This window comes from Mauremys reevesii, linkage group 17 (assembly GCF_016161935.1).
Source record: "Mauremys reevesii isolate NIE-2019 linkage group 17, ASM1616193v1, whole genome shotgun sequence".
Classification (NCBI taxonomy): domain Eukaryota; kingdom Metazoa; phylum Chordata; order Testudines; family Geoemydidae; genus Mauremys; species Mauremys reevesii.
In genome coordinates, this window is record NC_052639.1 from 2188883 (window position 1) to 2202218 (window position 13336).

At 60.7% G+C, this 13336-nt stretch overlaps 2 protein-coding genes across 4 annotated transcripts in view; both read left to right on the forward strand.

The window, feature by feature from the left end:
• The window catches only part of LOC120385033 (alpha-2-macroglobulin-like protein 1), a 34100-nt gene extending 20798 nt beyond the window's left edge, over positions 1-13302 (forward strand). Inside the window, 12 exon segments of the mRNA XM_039504111.1 lie at positions 4138-4294; positions 5533-5607; positions 6518-6674; positions 8213-8424; positions 8679-8739; positions 8742-8893; positions 9043-9167; positions 9586-9676; positions 11569-11637; positions 12086-12188; positions 12865-12906; positions 13241-13302. Of these exon segments, the coding sequence (XP_039360045.1) occupies positions 4138-4294; positions 5533-5607; positions 6518-6674; positions 8213-8424; positions 8679-8739; positions 8742-8893; positions 9043-9167; positions 9586-9676; positions 11569-11637; positions 12086-12188; positions 12865-12906; positions 13241-13275 (1279 nt within the window). The 3' untranslated portion in view covers positions 13276-13302.
• The window catches only part of LOC120385032 (alpha-2-macroglobulin-like protein 1), a 218429-nt gene that overhangs the window by 128552 nt on the left and 76541 nt on the right, over positions 1-13336 (forward strand). The window lies entirely within an intron of this gene.

A 13336-nucleotide genomic window follows, 5' to 3' on the forward strand; every position in this document is an offset into this window, starting at 1 on the left:
CCAGCTTCCCGGGCAAAGGTGCTGACACCCCTCCCCGCTGCCTGGCTCAGATTACAGGCTCAGGTCCTGTCTCTCACCTAAAGTCATCCCCGGCTCTCCCATCCCCCACACAGACAGCCCCTACTCCATCACATCTCTCCCCCCTTCAAGACTGAACTGAGCGGGGTCACTCTGCCCAGTGACCTGGGGAAGTTCAGGGCCCCCTCTCCGGGACAACGCATCCACTATCAGGTTGGCACTTCCCTTCACATGGACCACGTCCATGTCCTAGTCCTGCAGGAGCAGGCTCCACCTCAGAAGCTTGGCGTTGGCTCCTTTCATCTGGTGCAGCCAGGTCAGGGGAGAGTTGTCGGTGTACACGGTGAAGTGGCGCCCAAAGAGATATGGCTCCAGTTTCTTCAGGGCCCACACCATGGCCAGGCATTCCTTCTCGATGGCCGCGTAGTTCTGCTCCCGAGGTAGCAACTTCTTGCTCAGGTACACGATGGGGTGTCTCTCCCCCTTTTCATCCTCCTGCATCAACACCGCCCCCAGGCCCGTGTCTGAGGCGTCGGTAAACACCATAAAGGGCTTGTCAAAATCTGGGTTTGCCAGAACTGGGCCGCTAACCAGATCCTCCTTCAGCGCCCGGAGAGCCTGGTGGCACTGCTTGGTCCTTGTCTGGCTTCCCCTTCTTGCACAGCTCAGTGATGGGGGCGTCTATGGCGCTAAAGTGGGGCATGAACCTACGATAGTACCCCACTATCCCAATAAAGGCCTGGACCTGCCTTTTGGTTTGGGGAGCGGGCCAGTCTCTGATCACCTCCACCTTGGCTGGTTCCGGCTTTAGGCAGCTGTTCCCCACCCGATGGCCCAGGTAAGATACTTCAGCCATCTCCACCTTGCACTTCTCAGCCTTTACGGTTAACCCACCCTCCCGGAGTCGGTCCAGCACTTGTTTAACCTGGGACACGTGGTCCTCCCAGGTCCGGCTAAAGACGCAGATGTCGTCGATATACGCCACGGCAAAACTCTCCATTCCCCTCGGTAGCTCATCCAAAAGGCGCTGGAAGGTGGCTGGTGCTCCCTTGAGGCCGAAGGGCAGGGTCAGAAACTCGTAGAGTCCCAGAGTGGTGATAAAGGCCGATTTTAGCCTGCGTCCAGCGGCACTTGCCAGTAGCCCTTGTAAGATCCATGGTGGTGAGGTACCGAGCACCTCCCAGCTTGTCTAGGAGCTCGTTAGGCCTGGGCATGGGGTAGGCATCAGATACGGTGATTGCATTGAGCTTTCGATAGTCCACACAGAACCAGATTGACCCATCCCTTTTGGGGACCATAACCACTGGCGAGGCCCAAGGTCTGGAAGATGGCTGGATCACCCCCAAAGCCAGCATGTCCCTGACCTCTCTTTCTAGGTCCTGGACAGTTTTCCCGGTGACTCGAAAAGGGGAGCATCTTATAGGAGGATGTGACCCAGTCTCCACCCGGTGGACAGTCAAATTAGTATGTCCAGGCTGGTTGGAAAACAGCTGAGAGTATAGATGCAGCACCCCTCTGATCTCAGCATGCTGGGCCAGGGTCAGCTGATCAGAGAGTTGAATTGCCTCCAGGGGGGAACCAGCTTTTGTCCCAGGGGATAGATCCACTAAAGGGTCATCTCCCTGCTCTTCCCAATGTCCACACACGGCCACCACCACATTCCCCCGTCATAGTATGGCTTCATCATATTAACATGGTACACCTGGCGGTGATGTGCCTGGTTAGACAGCTCCACCACATAGTTTACCTCATTTAGTTGCTTGACAACCTTGAAAGGCCTTTCCCAGGCGGCCTGGAGTTTGTTCTTTCTCACGGGGATGAGAACCATCACGTGATCCCCAGTGGCGAAGGCACAGGCCCACGCCGTGCGGTCATACCAGACCTTCTGCTTCCTCTGGGCTCGGGCCAGATTCTCCCTGGCCAGGCCCATGAGCTCGGCAAGTCTTTCCTGGAAGGTCAGGACATACTCCACCACTGATTCTCCATCGGGAGCGGTCTTCCCCTCCCATTCATCTCTCATCAGGTCCAGGGGCACCTTTACCCGCCTTCCATATAACAGTTCGAAAGGCAAAAACCCGGTAGATTTCTGGGGTACCTCCCGGTACGCGAACAGCAGGTGAGGTAAGTACTTGTCCCAGTCCTGTGGGTGCTGGTGCATAAATGTTTTTAGCATCATCTTTAGCGTCCCGTTGAACCTTTCCACCAGCCCGTTGGACTGGGGGTGATACGCTGAGGCCCAGTTGTGCCAGACCCCACATTTCTCCCACAAGCACCGGAGCAGGGCCGACATGAAGTTGGACCCCTGGTCCGTTAAGACTTCCTTGGGGAACCCCACCTGACTGAAAATGGTCAGCAGCACATCTGCCATGGTGTCTGCTTCAATAGAGGACAAGGCCACCGCCTCGGGGTAGCGAGTGGCGAAATCTACCATCACCAGAATGTATTTTTTCCCCGACCGGGTCGTCTTGCTGAGAGGTCCCACTATGTCCATGGCCACCTTCTGGAAAGGTTCTTCTGTGATGGGTAAAGGCCTCAAAGCCGCTTTCCCCTTGTCCCGGGCCTTCCCCACCCGCTGGCAGGGGTCACAGGATTGGCAGTACTGTCGGACATGGGTAAAGACCCCAGGCCAGTAAAAGTTCCGTAGCAGCCTCTGCCTGGTGCGCCGGATTCCCTGGGGCCCTGCAAGAGGGATGTCATGGGCCAGGTACAGTAGCTTGTGGCGAAACTTCTGGGGAAACACCAGCTGCCTCCTGATCCCCCATGACTCTACTTCCCCTGTGGGAGCCCATTCTCGGTACAGGAACCCCTTCTCCCACAGGAACCTCTCCTTGCAACCTCTCCTCATGGACTGTAATGCACTGAGGTCGGCCAGGTCCCTTGGCCTCCGCAAGGAGGGATCTTTCTGCAACTCAGCCTGGAACTCAGCAGTTGGGACAGAGATGGGGACCTGCTCCCTTCTGCTGGCTGGGTCTGAGGCTGCAGCCTCTCTGAGCCGTGTCCTGGGCATTCCCTTGGGAGGGGTTCTCCTATTCCCCTTTGGGAGGTCCCAGGGTGACTCTCTCTCTGCATCGCAGCAGGCCTGTTCCTTTGGGACTACTCCCTGCTACCCCCCGACCGGCTCTTCACAAAGTCATCAGCCAGCCGCCCTGCATGTCGCGGGTTCTCTGGCTTTTGGTCCCTCAACCACAGCCTCAGGTCGGGTGGGCACCGTTCATACAGTTGCTCCAGTACCAGCAGTTTAACCAGGTCACACTTAAGGCGCTTAGCATACATCTTCCTGCTGGCCACTTGCAGGCCTGGGTGATCACTGCTCCCCTCGGTTTCGAGGGAGACCCCTAGCATGCCAGTCCTTCTTGAGGTCACCACCTCTCTGCCAGAGTCGAGCTGCAGACTCCTCCGCCCCAGGACCGCTCGCTGCAATCCCCCGGGAGACCCTGTTACTGCAAAAGTCCTTCTCACTGGGCACACGCTCCCAGGGGTTAATCACCCCTGAAATCGTCCCTTCGTTTTACTGCTCCCCAGTCACTTACTGCAGGAAGCACCGTCCATGGGGTGCATTCAATCCCACCGCTACCACCAGTTGTCACGGAGTGTGGGGGAGTCAGGCCCTGCACCCCTCTTCCTGGGACTCACAGTGACTCTCAGCCAGCCAGTAAAACAGAAGGTTTATTGGACAACAGGAACGCAGGCTACAGCAGAGCTTGTAGGCACAACCAGGGCCCCTCAATCTGGTCCTTCTGGGAGTTCAGGAAGCTTAGTCCCCAGCTTGGGATTCCCTGAATTCCACCACCCAGCCCAAAACTGAAAACTGAACTAATTCCCTCCAGCAGGCCCCTTCTTTTGTCCAGCTTCCCAGGCAAAGGTGCTGACACCCCTCCCCCCTGCCTGGCTCAGATTAGTGGCTCAGGTCCTGTCTCTCACCTAAAGTCATCCCCGGCTCTCCCAACCCCCACACAGACGGTCCCTACTCCATCACACCCCCATTCCTGTTCTGGGCTCCCCTGACAGCTCTGCTCACCCCCACAATGCTGACCCTCAGCCCCAGCCCCCACGCACCTCCCTCCTGGCCCGCAGCATCTCCTGCAGCGTGTCCCTCTGACGGGGTCTCTCCCCGCCCAGGCTGACGGCCTTCGTTCTCAAGTCCTTTGGCCAGGCCAGGCCCTACATCTCCATCGACGAGAAGCATCTAGAAGACGCCCTAAGGTGGCTGCAGCGTCACCAGCTGGAGAGCGGCTGCTTCCGCAGTGTGGGGAAGCTGTTGAACAACGCCCTGCAGGTGGGAGGCTGGGGGCACAGGCTGATGGCATGGGGGAGGGGGGGAGTCGGGGGACAAGCGGGGAAAGGGGGTGGGGGCCCCTCAGGGCAGCTGGTTGTTGTGACCCATTTCGGGTTGGGGGATTTCCCTGGGTTTTTAGCAACGGCTGAAAGGCTGGAACGGCCGGGGCAGCGGGTTATTGCACCGAACGAGGGAGCAGCCCTGGCCCAGCCCCCCCTGGCTCCTGCACAGGCCAGTCTCCCCGTGGGCACTGAGCAGACCCCGCACTCATTGCCTGGCATGGAGAGCCTGAGGGGCAGGGCCCAGCCCTGAAGTCATGTGACTCCCACAACTCCCCACGCGGCTCAGTCAGAAGGGCTGTTGCGGTGCATCATGGGAGATGTAGTCCGAAGGAGCCAAGTCCATGGGGGAGCGGGGGCACGAGGCCAGTCCAGCTGAAAGCTGAACCGGTTCGCAGTGGAAGGTTTCGGTTCAGGTCGCCAACCCGAGAGGCTGCGATTTGGGCCCTGCTGCCTCACTGCAGAATGTTGCGTTTCCATTTTCCCGACAGAAATTGAAACATTTCAGCAAAAGTAACATTTTCCTGCAGAGTTTTGGTTTTGTGGAAACTGCATCGTCTGTCGAGAAATCATTTCAGCAGGAAATTCCTACCCAGCTCGAGTCACAGCCCAATTCCTGCCACTGCCCCTGAGTTTGCAGGAAGCTGGGACTCTCCGGGAGGGGCAAGGGCTGTACCCGGCTGTTTTGGGAGCGAGAAGGAGACAAATCTTAGGCCAAGTCCAGATTCCTGCACGGGGACTATTTAATGAGCAGGAACTTGCCCAGTGAGGGGCAAATCCCTCAGCCTCCCAGAAACGGCCCCTGGTCTTCACAGGAAAACTGGCAAATGTCAGTTCAAACCAACTTCCCAACCTCTGGTTCCAGGGTGGATCAGATAGGATTTTGTACTGAAATTTTATACAGCCTTGAAAATGGATCAGCTACCGCCTCTCCCTATAACAAAGCTGTGGAACTCACTGCCACAGTGAGTGGCTGCTACAACTGGGGGCAGCTGCTCGGGATCCAGATGGGCCTGGCAGGACCCAGCAGGAGGCAGGACCCAAATCCAGCCACTCGGAGCGCTGGAGCCGGGTCGTCTCTGTCCCAATGGGCCTGTCCTGGGCAGCGGCTCACCTGCTCCTGGCAACATGCCCTGCAGCTCTGTCTGAGCCAGCTCCCGGTGTCTCCATCCCTCTCAGGGCGGCGTGGTGGACAAGCTCTCTCTCTCAGCGTATATCACGGCAGCGCTGCTGGAGCTGGGGCAGCCCCTCACGGTGAGGCCAAGCCCGGCTGCCCCAGGGGAGGGGCCGGCAGCTGGGGGGGAATTGGAGATTGTTGGTGACAGTGAGGGGGGAGTTAGTGCCAGGGAAGGATTTGGGGTGAGGTGGGGGAGCTGTGGGGGTTGGTACCAGGGAGGGATTTGGGGTGAGGTGGGGACCTGTGGGGGTTGGCAACAGGGAGGGATTTGGGGTGAGATGGGGAGTTGTGGGGTGGGTACCAGGGAGGGATTTGGGGTGAGGTGGGGGAGCTGTAGGGGGTTGGTACCAGGGAGGGATTTGGGGTGAGGTGGGGGAGCTGTGGGGGGTTGGCACCAGGGAGGGATTTGGGGTGAGATGGGGGAGTTGTGGGGGGTTGGTACCAGGGAGCGATTTGGGGTGCTGTTGGAGGCAGTGGGGAGAGGAGTTGATACTGGGAGGCAGGTCAGGGAGAGGTTGGGATGGGGACAGTGGGTCGGGGAATCAAAAGATTCAGCGACTTGGCCAGTTTCTGGATCTGGGTGTGGCTCTTGGGGGATCTGGGCATGGCTTGGGCAAGCTGGTCCCAGGGCACAGGTGGCAGTGGCAACAGATGGGTGACAGCTCTCTGCCTGGTGGAACATTATTAAAGCCCCATGGGTGGGTGCCGGGGGACACACTCAGGCGCAGGGGGTCTCTTATGGCCAGCTCAGCCTGACGGGGAGTCTGTTTGGTGTCTAGTGCTCAGGGAAGGGAGTCTGGGGAGGCTTGTGGGGCGCAGGGTGCGGGTGGCGGTGGGGGGATGAGTTGGGGGAGGTGATGGCAGGCTGGTGGGAGGGGGTATTAGGGCCCCATGGGGTGGGAGCTGGGGGACATGCCCAGGTGCGGCGGGTCTCCTCTGGCCGGCTCAGCCTGACGGGGAGTCTGTTCGGTGTCTCCCCCGTCCCAGGACCCCATGGTGACCAGGGCCCTCCAGTGCCTCCGGGAGTCGAGCACCAGCGACCTCTACACGCAGGCGCTGCTGGCCTACGCCTTCGGGCTGGCGGGGAGCACTGAGCTGCGGGACGCCCTCCTGCAGCGCCTGGCCCAGCACAGCGTCAGCGCCGGTACCGGCAGCACCTCGCTCTAGTGCTCCCCTCGCTGCCGGCCTCTGGGCCCAGGGCAGGGCCAGCTGCCCCCCACGTCCCTGCCCACCCAGGTGCCCCCTGCCCCGGGGCCTCCTCAGCCTGGCAGGGGAGCTGGGTCTCCGTGGCCCAGTCAGTCCGTGGTCTCTGCTGAGGCTGCCAGCGAGGGGCCGACGCGCCGGGCTCTGTCGTGGGGACACTTCTCCCCTCAGAGCTGGAGTGAGATCGTCCTGCCATTTCCCAGGGCCCAGCGCACGGAGCGAAGGGGGGGCGAGGCTGGGTCGCTGCCAGCCTGGGGGGATCGGAGCTGAGAGCCTAGAGGGGCAAAGCCCCGTGTTCCAACCCAGCCCTCTAAAGCGCCCGGGGCCAGGAGCGTGACGGGTCCAGTGGGCTCCGAGCCGTGGGGCAGGGCCTTGCGTAGGCAGCTCCCAAGGGGAATGGGGTGTAACCGAGCCTTGGGGAGATGCCGCAGGATCCCAGCCCCCATCCTGTGTTGGGGACATCCCAGCAGGGAAGTCCCTGCCTGAGGCTTCTCGGCTTGGCCTGGCTAATGCTGGGAGGGGACAGGCTGCCCTGGGCCAGGGCTCGCTAGGCCCTGCTGTCTCTGGGAGAGGGGGATGTACAGGGAAGCAGGTCTCTGGGTGCCCCCTTATCTGCACCATGTGCCCCCCATGGACCCATGGGAGGCTTCCCGTCCCCCAGTTCCAGTTCCCCCAGCCTGTCCCTGCACAGATGCCCTTGGGTTTGTGGTGCTCTGAGCGATGCAGCCTGGGGCCAGCTCCCCATAGGGCAAGAGGTCCCATGGGAGGCCTGAGGCCCACTGGGAGCACGGCTGGGGATGCAGGAGGTGGCGCTGCCCCATGTCGGTGCTGAGCTGAAGGAGCCCTCGGCATGAGGCCAGGAGGCGCTGGGAGTCCCAGGTTGGGGCCCTCACACTTGTCATGAACACGCCCCAGTGATCTCTGTGCATCTCCTCGGCCCCATTCGAGCTCAGACTGAGCTGTGCTCCTAGGGGTGCACTGAGGGCCTGTTGGACTCTGGTGATGGTCCTGTCTTCAAGGCCCTAGGGATCACTCAGGAGGGGGGTGTTAACCCGGCATCAGCTCTGCCCCCTGCCCTTTGCCTGGGCCAGGCTCTGGGCAGGGGCCAAACTAACACAGGGGATCTCTGCCCCCCTCTAGTGACTGCACCCCAGAGAGCGTTAGCGGGTGCCTGGAGCTGGCAAGCCTCCTGGGCTCAGCTTGAAGCTCGGGCAGCAGAGGCTCAGGGGTTTCGAGTCAGAGATCCAGGGTTCAATCCCTGCTGACGACCCACCCAGAGGTGTCGTGTTACACTTGTGTAGCCCTCCTGTGCGCTGTGAATCACCTGCCGTGTCCTGCCCCAGAGGTGGCTGCATTCAGTGGGGAGCAGGCGTCCCTCTGGCCTGGGAAGCCCCTGGGGCCCCTTTAGAAAGGAAACAGGTGACCCACTGTGTTGTAACTGCAGCCATGGGGCTGCCCTTCCCTCGGCCCCTCTCCTAGGGGGACAGCTCCACTGGCAGAGGAAGGTGAAGGCCCTGCCCAGCCCCTATGGGAACCAGGCCCCGTCGGCGGAGGTGGAGATGACGGCTTACGTGCTCCTGGCCTATCTCTCCTTGCCCAACGTGTCTGCTGCCGACATGGCGACCGCCGTCCAGATCGTCCGCTGGCTCAGCAAGCAGCAGAACCCCTACGGGGGCTTCTCCTCCACGCAGGTAACACCCCTGCCCTCGGCAAACCAGTGCTGTGGCCCTGGTGCAGGAAGGGGCTCCCGAGAGCCGCAGCTCCGCAGCTGAGCTGGGGCCCTTCCTGGGAGAGGGAGTCCTGGGTGCAGAGCCCCCTGCCCTCAGGGGCTGGGAACCAGGGTCCTGGTGTCAGTGCCCCAGTGGGTCCCGATCCTGCTGCAGTGAGTCTGAGCCGGGCTCCTCTCCCCAGAGCGTGACAGCAGCTGGGTGACTCTCCTCCCCAGGACACGGTGGTGGCCCTGCAGGCCCTGGCCAAATACACAGCCCTGACGTGCAAGCGCGGCGGGCTGTGTCGGTGACGGTGAGCTCCCAGGCCGGGGCCCGGCAGCAATTCCACGTGGACAACGCCAACCGGCTGGTGCTGCAGCAAGCGGCCCTGCAGGAGATCCCCGGGCAGTACACGGTGCAGGCCAGCGGCGAGGGCTGTGTCTTTGTGCAGGTGAGTGCAGGAGCCCCTGGGGCCCAGCCGGCCCAGCGGTGACTGGCTGTGCCCTTGCCCTGCCCCACGGCACCTGGCTCTGGGACCAGGCTCTGATCTGCGGTGGCAGAGGCAGCAGGCTCTGCCCCAACCTCTTGCTTGTCTCCCAGCTCACTCTGCGCTACAACGTGCCGCCCCCAAAGAGCGCCGCGACCTTTGACCTGCGGGTGGAGACGGAGCCGAAGGAGTGCACCGAGAGCGCCACATCCCGCTTCAGCCTCGTGCTGCACGCCCGGTACGAGCCCCAGCCCCCACCCCCGCTGGGTGCGAGCGCCTGGGGGCAGGGGCAGGCCCCAGGCAGCGGGGAAATGGCCAGGGCAGAGCCGCCCCACTGCAGGAATCGATCCAGGGGAGCCATCCCCTCACAGGGCTCGGGGCAGAGGCGGGGGCCCCTTGGAATGTGCCAGGGGCTAAAGGGCTGGTCCCGGGGCTGATCTAATGGACAGTCGGCTCCAAAGCAGCTCCTGGGGCCGGGCCCCTTGCTGGGGAGCTAAGGGCTGGCCGGGGGCTAGCGGGGCTCACAGCCCAGAGCAGGCAGAGGCATTAGAGACGCCTGCAGGGCCGAGAGGACGGGAGGCCTCCCCTCCCCCTCCACCCCCCTGGGGTCTGTATCCAGGGCAAACCCCGACCTCAGCGCACGGCTCCTGTTGCAGGTACAGCGGGGAGCGCCCAGCCACCAACATGGCCATCATCGAGGCCAAGCTGCCGTCCGGCTACATCCCCGTCCAGAGCTCCCTGCGGCAGGTGAGCTTCCCAGGGAGGATAACAGGCTGGGCCAGTCACACAGCATGAAACCAGGGGATGATCCATGGGGGAGAGCCCAGACCCCCAGGCGAGCAGACATTGCAGCTCTGACCCCCAGGGCGAGCTTCTCCTGCAGAGCCCTGTCCCAGGGCACTGTGCAGCCCTGGGTCTCCTATCCAGTCACTGAGCAGGTCCTGACCCTGCTTATCTCCCCCTACAACACAATGCCCATGTCTATGTAACCCCTCTGCCAGGCTGAAACGATAGCAGCAAGGGCTGGGTTCAATACATAGGGGTCCCTTCCCCACAACATAATGCAAACCAGCTCGAGCCCCCACCCAGTGACCTGGGAAAATCTTACACACACCCCTGGGCACCTCGAGGAGGCAATACTTCCCCTCTCGCAAGCACAGACTCTTGGTGTAGCAGAAAAGGTTTAATCACATGAGATAAACAACAAGCATTAAATTGGGAAAATACCTCAACTAGAGTTCATAGGTCAAACCATGAGCAAAGACCCACCCCAGCAAATTGGGCTGTGTCCTTCTCTCTGGGCCCTTGAGTCCAGCAACCCCCAAATCACCCACAGTCCCAAAAGTCCCACAATCCAAAGGTCTCTGTCCCGGGTCAGTGCAGCCTCAGAGTTCAAGAGTCTCTCTGCAGAGGTCCCCCTCCCCAGCCTGGGAAGAAATGGGCACCTTACGTGGTTCGGGGCCAACTGCCCTGCCTCTTCGTGGGGTTTTGCTTCCACGAGTCGTCCCCGCAAACAGCTCCGCTGGCTCTGTGGCTGCTCCGCTCTGCCAGCTGCTCTGGTCCGCCACCTGTCCTGTGATCTGCTCCGGCCGTCCTCGCAAGCTGCTCGGCTCCACTCACCCAGTGGCTGCACAAACTGCTCCACTCCGCTCTGCCAGCTGCTCTGCTCCATGGTATTGCTTCAGGCTCCCCCACTCATTAGCACAGTACTCAGTGCTCTCAGCTCAGCAAGTCCAGCTCTTCAGTGATTTCAGCTCTTAGTGATTCTAGCTCATAGTAGGGGAGTCCCAGTGCCAGTGAATTCAGCTCAGTGACCTGTATCTAGATTCTTAAGGGAATGAAAAATTAACTCTGACATTCCACAGTGGAGAGAAGCATAGGTGGAACTGGTGCTTCTGGCTCACACAAGGCACCTATACCACCAAGTACAGATCTCTGTCCCCAGCCTCTCTCTTTTCAATGGGTTTTGGAACCCATGTCCCTTGTCTAGCAAGTGCTATTTAGTTGATAATGAAACCCTCTATCATAAGACAGTTTTGTAGTTCCTCATTTACTTAATCAGGATGACAACATTTCGTTCCTCCTGCCCCAATAACAACGAAATTGGGGATCCCACCACTGTGAAAATAACCATCCCAAGCTTCTGTGCTGTATGCTAAGTGGGGTGGGAGTGCCAATGCAAATAACTGAAATGCCAATGCAAACACTTGAAACTTCTTTCTGCACTCCCCGTAATTTACCACCAGATGTCAGGGTGGGGCTCATCCTGACTCTGCTTACATCTTGACTCCCGCCTCTCCCCCAGCGGACACCCAGTGCTCAGGTGTGACTGGCATGGGGGGTGGCAGCCAGGCCCCTCGGCCATGGGGGCATTTGGTGCCCCATGTCCCAGCCCCCAGCAGAGCAGTGACTCCAGCCCCAGCCTCCAGCCCCAGCCTGGCAGTGGCCCTGGAGGTTTTTCGCCTTCCTCCGAAGCATGGGGCAGGGTCGCTTGCTAAAGGAGTGGGTGGATCGGCTTATGGCCTGCATCTAGCAGGAGGTCAGACTAGATGATCATAATGGTCCCTTCTGATCTTGAATTCTATGATTCTATGATTCTCTCCGTTCCTGACTCAGCCGTTTCCTCCCTCTGCTCCTAGCTGGAGAAGCAGCTTTTGGTGAAGAGGCTAGAGGTGCAGAACGACCAGGTGACGCTCTATCTGGACCAGGTGAGTGCGGGTAGCCCAGGGCTCCGGCAGCCTGGTGTGAATGGGGAGGGCGTGTCCTGCCCTGGCTCCACCCCCATTACAGCTGCTCTCATGGGCTCTGTGTCACACGCACGGCGAGGGGTCACTGAAATCTCCCCTGGTTCCAAGTGACTCGTTTCCATAAAGGATGAGAGATGGGACCAGAGCAGCCAAACCCCAGGGAGGGCCGTGAACGGAGCGATGGGGAGCTCAGGGTTGGGGAGGCTGGAACTGGGCCCTGAGTGTGATGAAAGGGGGTCACATTTTGCAGGGGGGTGGAACAGAGATTCGGGGGGACCATTTTCTCACTGCTCCAGGCCGCAGGGGCAGGGGGAAGTGGCTGGGCCAGGCCGAGCCTCGGGGAGGAGGGGCTTCGAACTGCCAGTGCAGCCATTCAGCCCAGGCGCTCACTCTGTCGCTCTCTCGGTAGCTGACGAAGGAGGCGGCGAGTTTCACCTTCTCCCTGGAGCAGGATTTCCCTGTGAAGAATCTCAGAGCAGCCCCGGTGAGACTGTACGATTACTACGAGACGGGTGAGTCCCGCCCGAGATCCGCCCCCATTACAGCTACTCGCTGGGCTCTGTGGCACAGTCTGGCTGGGTGGGCGTGTCCTACGCTTGCTCCACCCCCATTACAGCTGTTCTCCTGGGCTCTGTGTCACACTCAGGGCGTGGGGTCACTGAAATCTCCCCAGGATCCAAGTGCCCCATTTCCATAAATCCCACTCAGGTCAGAGCCTTCCCGCGTTCGGTCTGTGGGGTCGCTCACCGTGAGGGACACAGGAACCGTGTGCTCGTCGGGCTAGTGGGGAGGGTGCAGCTGGTGTAACTGGGGCCGTCCCAGCAGGAGCAGGCGAGTCCCGCCCCTTCAGGGCCCCCTACATTTCCCCTGCCATCCAGCTCCTCAGACACCCCCAGAATCCTTTGTGCTGGGCTAGGAGGTGGCAGGACGGTTTCCCTGGGTGTTTTCAGGGGTGACTCAGTGGTGATTTTTGGGCCCGTCTGACTTACTTGGAGATGGGGGATGGGAGAGAGCGCACAGCCCCACTCAGACAGCTGGGGGCGACCTCCCACTCCCTTCTAGGGCTCAGACCTACAGCAGGGATCCCCTGGGGCTGTGGGAACAGACTCTGCGTGTGTGGGATGGGTGAGGGGTTCTCATCCCCCCACTGGGTCTCTCCTCCATTCCTTACATCCCTTGCTGTTGCAGGTGAACACACAGAGGCTGAGTACAGCGCCCCCTGCGGCTCAGGTAGGTGTGATGCACCCGCACACAACTCCAGTCCCTACAGCTTTGTGGGTGGGGGAGTCCATGGGCCGGAGAGGTGTGTGTGTGTTGTAGACGGAAAGGAGGGGGAGATGGGAGCATGGAACCCACCAGGAGCATGTGTGTGTGGGGAGAGACTTCGGGGGGGGAGGGTCTATGTGGGGCACAAGGGAATCTGTCTTGAAGGCAGGGGGTGACTCTGAGGGGAGAGTATTATCAGGGGGTGGGAGAGTTTTGGGGGGCCGTGTCCACAGCTGTCTGCCGGGTGTTCGGGGATGATTATGATCCTGTCTCAGGGGATGTTTGTGTTTGTTTAAAGCCCCTGACGCCGACACGATGGAAAATTCCCGCTGAAGCCCCCACCCCAGCTGGGCAGGCCCCACCCCACCCAACCCCAGAGCCCCCCGCCGGCAGC